Source organism: Caenorhabditis briggsae (assembly GCF_000004555.2).
Source record: "Caenorhabditis briggsae complete genome, chrI, whole genome shotgun sequence".
Lineage (NCBI taxonomy): Eukaryota > Metazoa > Nematoda > Chromadorea > Rhabditida > Rhabditidae > Caenorhabditis > Caenorhabditis briggsae.
Genome location: NC_013489.2, coordinates 8,511,867 through 8,519,764, shown reverse-complemented (window position 1 = coordinate 8,519,764; position 7,898 = coordinate 8,511,867). Strand labels below are relative to the sequence as shown.

Sequence of the window (7,898 nt, the reverse complement as noted above, 5' to 3'; positions counted from 1 at the left end):
GCGTTTCGTCGAGTTTTCTGCTAATCTTCTATTTTCCCAAAAAAAAGCCGGGAAATAAAAAATTTTAATAGTAAAAAATTGACTGAAAATGCACGAAAAATCGAGAAAATAAACACGGTAATATTTTTTGGTCACTGTAGTTATTGTTGTGGGACCTCCGGTTGCGGCTACCGGCGCTTCTCTTCCACAGCTCCACTCCCTGAGAATTACCTGAGGTGTTTATTCTGTATTTTTCTGCTAAGCATTCGATGAGATATAATGTGATTGAATGAAATTGGTTGGAAAAGCATTTATGCATCTGGAAAAATAATGTGTTATGAATATTCTTTATCAAAGAAAATCGGGGAAAAAAGAATATATAAACTATTTTCAGTTTTCATTAGAACCACGAGAGCTCTGCTGATATTTCTGACTATTTGACTATTGAGAACAAGTTAATGATGTTCTTTATGAACTCCTCACGGCTTCTTCTTCTTCTTCTTTTTCTGATTTCAATTTATGAACATGAAACTTGAATTATATATTTTTTTCTGAAAAATATATTATGTTACAATACAGTGCTCCACAAAAAGATAATTTCACCCTTCGTTTGTACTGGAACACCTATTTAAGTCAATATTCATGAAAAGTGTGAACATGAAAAACAAAGGTATTCCTTCAAAGTACATATGTACAAAAAATTTGGAGCCATCAACGCGACTGAGAAACGAGAAACCGGAAAAGTTCCAAAAGCCCATTCTGGCGGTTCCACAGAATGACAGAACTCCACTCTGAAAAGTGAGATTTTGGAGGTTTTGAATCTCGAATTTTTTTGAATCTCCTCCAAGTTTCGTTTTACCGGATTATCGAATTTCCAAATTTCTGGATTTCTAGATTTCATGATTTCAAAATTTCAGGATTTCGGAATTTAAAAATTCAAGGATTCTGGTTTTCCGGATTTTCGAATTTTCGAATTTCAGGATTTCTGGATTTCACGATTTCAGAGTTTCAGGATTCTTATTTCTGGGTTTCCGGATTTTCGGTTAACCGGATTTCGGCCTACCTTAATCAGTAATCCGGAAATTCAGAAATCCAGAAATCCAGAAGTTCAGAAACTCAGAAATTCAGAAACCCGGAAATCCTGAAATTCGAAAATTCGGTAAACCGGAAATCCGGAAACCCGGAAATCGGGAAATTCGAATATCCGGAATCCGTGTACGAAAGCTTTTGTTTATAGAAATCAGAAGCTTGAAATTGTTCGAATTCAGAACTTCAACTGGATTCCTCAGAGCTTCAAAACCTCCAAAATATCACATTTTCAGAGTGGAGTTATCATTTTGTGGAACCACCAGAATGGGCTTTTGGAACTTTTCTGGTTTCTCGTTTCTCAGTCGCGTTGATGGCTCCAAATTTTTTGTACATATGTACTTTGAAGGAAGACTTTTGTTTTTGATGTTGACACTTTTTCGCGAAAATTGATTTAAATAGGTGTTCCAGTACAAACGAAGGGTGAAAATATCTTTTTGTGGAACACTGCATTTTCTCCTTTTTCCTCCGTTTCGTTCTATACAAAAACAGTTTGATTAACTCCAGAATCGTGAAATATATGATGCAGATAATTTGAATGTCCGCGAAAAAACCAGTGGGGGCCTAGTTTTCGCGCAGAAAAATCTAGTCCGTGTCGATTTACGGGGAACGTCTCGCGTTTTTCTTTTGCTGCCGACAGTCTCTTCATGCGCTAGCGATTGCCAGGTTAACCAAGCACGTGTTCGTATCACTTCTTCTGCTTGTAAAATAATTTATCAAATGCATCACAATGAGTACAACTGGTATTCTACAAGTAAGTACTCGACTGTAATCAACCCGCTCATAAATATTTTTTCAGACACTACAAATCGTTTTCAGCGAATGATCGTGAGAGAGCGACCCTATCCACAACAATATTCAGACGAAGGACGGTACCCGTTGGGAAGAACCACTGACCCAGAAAGTTTGAAAATGAGAAGTCAGCTCACGACGCCGCTGCAAGAAAAAACATTACAAAAGTGGGCTGCTCATCAGAAGGAAATGGCAGATCAATGCTTATTGAGAAAAGTAAGAATGACTATCTTCTCATCTTCCTCAAAAAGATATTTTCAGCGGCAATTAGGATTGCGACATGAAGATTCGGATCCAAGTTGGAGAACCTACCCTGAAAAGAGAACTACTTATGAGGAAGATGATCATGAAACGCAAGGCGGAAGCGATGCATCACAACCATCGTGGAATGAATACGACAGTTAGTTTCTAAAAGTTAGATTTTTCAAAGATTTATCCGTCAGGAAGTAAATATGTCCTGAATCGGAAAGTGAATCCGCCGTCGGTCACCCATTCTCACTCATCCCCTCACTCGACTGCAGATAGTGATCAGATCTTCGTTGATGGTGAAAAAGTTGAAAATAATTTAAAAGTTGGTATCTTTAAAATTTCAGATAGTCAGCCATCCACGACTCAAATGAGATGGGTTGTATCTGGAAAAGAGAACAACGACAAACATGTGTCATCTTCCGACAACAACACAAGTAATTCTTCAGAAACCACTGCTTCATCGCCTGATGTAAGTTCTTTTTCTTATAAGTGCGCCTGTGTATATTGTGCGTAGATTCAGAGACCTCTGCGGAAGTCGGTATCCGTAACAACTGACAGAGGCCCGACCCTCATCGTGACTGTGCCTTCCGTTTCCGAAAATGGAGTTGAAGAATGCATTCTCAACAAGTATGGGCACTGCTTTGCCCCCACGATTTGTCCCTTTTCCCACAATGGATCAGTAAAAAGTACTAAAGGGTAATATTCGATGGCGTTATGTTCTTCACAATGGACCACCTGGGTTTCAGAAAGAAAATCACGGCGCCTAGTTGGCCACTGAAGCTACCGGATACAAACATCTGCTCCGTGAGTTCGACTTCAGCATGTACTGCATGTGTACTGTAGAATATTTCAGGGCTATCTCAACTTTCAATGCTGGGATTATAACTGTGAAAAACGGCATGTGGTGTACCCATCCGATAACGTTGACTCTCAATAAGTTCGATTCTTTATTAATTCATCGCAATTTCCCCCAGCAGAATACTTTTTTGTACATATCATCAAAGTGATGTTTTCGGAATAGTACCACATTCCCGTTCTAATTAAATGCCAATAAATAGTTTATAATTCATATTTTATATTAAACATTGGTTCGAAAACAAGTTATAACATCATCATTCATCAGCTCTCCGCCACATGAGATTGAGTTCTTTGGTCAGCTTGACTGAAGTCGTTTCTGAAAATTGCAATGGTATTAAATCAGACTAATTAACAGTAAGTACTTTTGTCCTTGGGGGGTTGTTGTCCGCGTAGCCATCCACAATATCCACTGAGTGACAAGCATCTCCTGATGTCTCCAAAAATACTCTTTTCACAATTTGTGGATCATTCTTCTCTACGGTGGACAACTTCAGCTCGTTCGCTTTGAAGCAGTTCCAGTATTCGACTCTCTTCAAAATTTTAGTGTATTTTTTCATGTTATTATTTGCATCCAACCTGTTCGGGTTCAATACGATAGAGGGTACTGGTAGGAACACGTTTGACTCGGTCAACTTTGGCGTTAACATGAAGGATTGGTTGTTTACGAGTTTCAATGACACGATACTTGACAGCTACGTTCTTTCCGAAAGCCAATGTAAAAGTGACAGTTTGCCATTTTGGAATCATTCGTTTTGCGACAATAGACTCATCGGGGCTCATCATGAGTGACACCGTTTCCGATGGATCTTCGAATACGGATTGCTGAAATATATAGTTTGGCAGATGCATCACTTTCTTCCAAAACTGACAGATGTTTGCTGGTGTTCTGGACGTACGACGAATCGGACAAAATTGATTGGAGAAGCATAGACGAGCACATTTTTAGGTTTATGGCTGATATTAGCAGCCAAGAAACGAACACAATAAGTTGGAGAGTTGAGACTGGTCAAAAGAGCAGAATGACAAGACATTTTCTGAAAAGGGGTCAAGTTTCAGCTAACATCGGACACTTAACCTCTTGGGAATCCATGATTTCCACATTCTGGATTGGAATAATGTTTGGTGGTGCAGAACCCTGTCTGGCTCTCTGAACTTCACATTTTCTCAGGAACAATGGCTCGTAGATCTTTTGCGTATGAGTGCACAAATCCTGATGAACTGCTATGCGCAGTTTGGTTCGATCCAAACGAATCGACGACACCACTCGTTTTGTTCTGAATGAAAACAAATAAGTACATATTGAGATCTAAATTGACCAACAAGATACTGATGTCACTGCTTGCATCCTCAAAAACTTCCTCATTTTGATCCACGACAGCAGGAACTGCGTTGCTTGCGGAATCTCTAGTAGAAATTGTTGTCGCACTTCTGTTGAATACAGTAGTTTCAAATTTATGAAATTATAATTTATATGATAGCACCTTGAAGTCACAGTCAAACTAGAATACGTAGACAAAATTTCTTCGTCCGAATCCATTGCAATTATTGAATTAAAACGAACAGTAACAACTGAAAATATGGAAGGTTTTTGAATTGCACATGGTTAATGATTTGGTGGAGGTCACGTATTATTTATTGCGGATAGAAATGAAGTGTAAAAAGAAAAAGCATATGTGCTGGTGATAAATGATTGTACATGAAGATAGATACGAAACAAAATTACAAGAATAAATGCGGAAATAATTGATGATATATTTAGATGTGAAGATAAAAAAGGCAATCAATGTAGATCGTACTAATTTGAGCGAACTCCGAGACTTTGTTCCAGCTCGAGGCGTTTCTGATTCACTTTTTGATACATGTAGCTGAATAATGATAATAAATACAGATTTGTAACCTTTTTTCACGAACCGTTGCACTCCTTCCTCTGTTTCAGACTTAACGTAGGCGGCTGAGTATCTCTCCGCTTCAACATCTCCATTCATATCGTTCAAATGTTTTAGATCTGAATTCTGACTCATAAGCCAATCTCTGATGAACTCGGTTGGCTCGGTATAGAATCTGGCGTAAAAGTCACGACGAGTCTTCAATTCGTTGATTTGTTCGATGATGTCATAGCACTTCTGATCAAGATTTTGGATGTCATTGACAAGTATTGGATTGTGGATGAATTGTGCCATATACTGCTTCACTGGATCTTCCATTTCGACGTCAATATCGTAGCATGTAGAAACTTGTTCTTGTCCTTCTTTTGGTCTTTGAATGACATGATTGAACTCCAATGGGTCGATTTGCTGGAGAAGCTGATGCAACTTGTTTGGAACTTCCATAAATCTCATTCTGGCGACCCCGAAGCACTGGGTCAAGAAAGTGTCGCAGTTGATAATATCACGTTCCTGAGGGTCCTGAAGACCGTGAGTTTTTATGTATTGCCACAGTGCTTCAATGATTTTGGGACGAGTATCTGCAGCAATGCCCAAAACTTTGGCTAGTCGTGGATGAAGTTTGAACTTTGAAGGATGATTATCCAGCAGTAGAAGAACGCGACATTTCACAGGACGGTCACCAGCCCGTTTCACTTGAAATCCATCTGTCTCGTTTGTTTGGGGTGTTCTGTGCCATTCTACAAGATGTTGATCAGGTCCATACATTTCCTTGTCGAGTTCAATAACTAGAGACTTGAAAAAAGAGCTGAACTTTTTCTTAGGATTCGGACGTTGTCCTGAAACTGCGGACTGCGGGGATTGATCATCAAGAAGACGTCCTTCGACACGGAGCTCCCACATTGGTAGAGAAGCATCTTCATTTTCTCGTTCTGGTTGTCTCTCTTCTATGAATGTGTGTGAAATGTAAATGCGAAGGCGCTTTTTCACTTTGCTTGGACGCTTCAGGGCTTCTTGAATATCCAATCTTTTTCGTGCAATTGTGGAATCAATTCTTTGTTCCGATGCGAGAAGCGCCATATAGTTTTCTGTATCGGGTTCCAGCTCTCGAATCTGAAAATTGAACATAAAAAATGATCGGTTTCTCTGTTGGAAACCTTAGGATGTATGCATTTATCTGCATATCGTTTCTTCTTTGGAGCAGCAGTAGGAGGAGGTCTGACGGCATGCATTTGTTGTTGCTGAGCCGAGAATGTTCCTGGACGACGCGTCTGTTGTACATTAGATGGAGTCTAGAAAAATGTTCTTGTGGTAAATACGCATTTTATCAACTTCACTTACCCCATATGGATGCCTACCCATTTGGCCAGGACGCTGCTGAGAATGCATGTCGTGTTGGTTCGGTTTTTCTTGAATTAATATTTATTTGAAGGTTATTAGACATTTTTGGATATTATGCTATCTAATGAAAGTTTATCGTTCAAGAATAATACTACGATATTCAAGTTTTAGAGAAATTACAACTTCTGTCTATCTGTTTTTCTAAAAAAACAATGTTTCGCATTTTTACAACTGCGCTCCGAAAAAAAAACAAAAATCGAAAAAAAACGGAGGTACGTCTCATACGATACCCTCAAAAAACTAGGAAACCAGCAGAATTCGGAAATAAAAGTCGAGGCAAATGGGGGACGATTTGAAAAAGTCACGGTGAAATTCTGACGACCACTTGCTTGGTTTCCTAGGCCACGGCCCTCGAAATCCCGACTTGCCCGATGAAACTTTTTCAGTGTAATTTTCTCTTCCATCTGCTTTTTTTCAACTTTGGAATGTTTTTTCTCGAATTCTAGTCCATATAATTTGATTTTTGTTCCACAGATTTTCAGTAAATTTTACTAAGAATATATAATAAAAAAATGAGACCGATTTGAAAGGTCCATTGTACTTTGTAAAAATGCAGACTGAATTATATTTCGGCTGGCCGAACTTTTTCATGTTAGGCAAGCGAATGCAGCAGTGTTTTTTCGTATTTTAATGTTGTTTCTTGTGTTTGAAATTGCCTATTTTTTCGCGATAATTGTTTTTTTTTTAACGGAATTTTTTTTCAGAATGCAGTCGACGGTCATTTGGATTCCGTCGAACGAAAAAATTCTTCAGCGACCATTCGTGACGTCCTCAAAAATCGACTAATGAGCGTCTGAAAAGGAGTTCAGACGACACGCTGATAGAAATGTCGACAGATCTGTCAGCAAACTCGAAAAATGCTAAAGGACGACCCGAAGAATGCGAAGAAAGAAAAATAAACGCTGGTTTCGGAACTTCGATTTCAAACCGAAGTTAGCCTTGAATTTATCACTCGTAAGTCTATAATTGTTGTCATTTTGTTTACTTAACCTCGGGTTTCAGGAATCATTCACAATGCCAGAGAAGCGATTAGATGGCAATGTATTCAACAAACGGAAGAAACGACGGAGAATGGCGAGTTGTCGTACGATCTGCTATGGAAAATGTATCAGTTCTGCGACGAGCTGTTCATCACAATGATTGGAGACGTCTCCCAGAATTCCAACCCGTTTCTCTCACTTTAATAATCGAATAATGTCTCTTGTCTGACCGATTTTTCTCTGTTCCCTCTCAAAAAAGCATAAATGAATTTTAACATATCTCGACGCCTGTTTCTTCTCATCGTAGCATTGCACTGGAGTAGATTGACGCTTCCGACTACTGGCTTTAAAACAAAAACCGAACTTGTTCTCCGATTTATCGACTCAGTTTATGAAAGATAACAGTAACACAGTAAATCATTATTTATAATCATTTATTATTCATAAAATTCATTGACTGAACAGATTAAACCCCCAAAAAACAACGATTACATGCTATTTTTCTTCCTCGTTATGTGAATTGAGCTGCAAAAAAATACGATAATTTCTGTGCCGCACCGGCGGAAACCATGCGGGTCGTTGCTAACCCCGCCCACTTAAGCCCCGCCCCCGTGGCCGAACTCGATTTTTCGCGTTCCACTACTGTCTATTCAATAAAACGTGGGGGAGA

The 7,898-nt window shown here is 39.0% G+C and overlaps 4 protein-coding genes across 4 annotated transcripts in view; 2 read left to right on the top strand and 2 right to left on the bottom strand.

Moving 5' to 3' along the window:
- Positions 1 to 1,785: 1,785 nt before the first annotated feature.
- On the top strand, positions 1,786 to 3,043 carry CBG12174 (the record flags this gene model as incomplete). The annotated part of the gene is made up of 6 exons (XM_045238682.1): positions 1,786 to 2,073; positions 2,119 to 2,257; positions 2,301 to 2,575; positions 2,627 to 2,802; positions 2,853 to 2,910; positions 2,960 to 3,043. The coding sequence occupies 6 exons, from the start codon at positions 1,786 to 1,788 to the stop codon at positions 3,041 to 3,043; spliced, it is 1,020 nt and encodes a 339-aa protein (XP_045094804.1).
- Positions 3,044 to 3,259: 216 nt separating this feature from the next.
- Positions 3,260 to 4,501, bottom strand: CBG12175 (the record flags this gene model as incomplete). The annotated part of the gene is made up of 7 exons (XM_045238676.1): positions 3,260 to 3,268; positions 3,327 to 3,494; positions 3,541 to 3,786; positions 3,834 to 3,998; positions 4,040 to 4,238; positions 4,285 to 4,392; positions 4,446 to 4,501. 7 exons carry the CDS (start codon positions 4,499 to 4,501, stop codon positions 3,260 to 3,262), a joined length of 951 nt encoding a protein of 316 aa, XP_045094803.1.
- A 258-nt stretch (positions 4,502 to 4,759) lies between these two features.
- The window catches only part of Cbr-swsn-2.2, a gene marked incomplete at both ends in the record, with an annotated part of 4,929 nt that continues 1,790 nt past the window's right edge, over positions 4,760 to 7,898 (bottom strand). The window contains 2 exons of the mRNA XM_002639783.1: positions 4,760 to 4,829; positions 4,876 to 5,960. Coding sequence (XP_002639829.1) covers positions 4,760 to 4,829; positions 4,876 to 5,960 — 1,155 coding nt within the window. The remainder of the gene's footprint in view (positions 4,830 to 4,875; positions 5,961 to 7,898) is intronic.
- On the top strand, positions 7,075 to 7,432 carry CBG25312 (the record flags this gene model as incomplete). The annotated part of the gene is made up of 2 exons (XM_045238670.1): positions 7,075 to 7,180; positions 7,251 to 7,432. 2 exons carry the CDS (start codon positions 7,075 to 7,077, stop codon positions 7,430 to 7,432), a joined length of 288 nt encoding a protein of 95 aa, XP_045099273.1.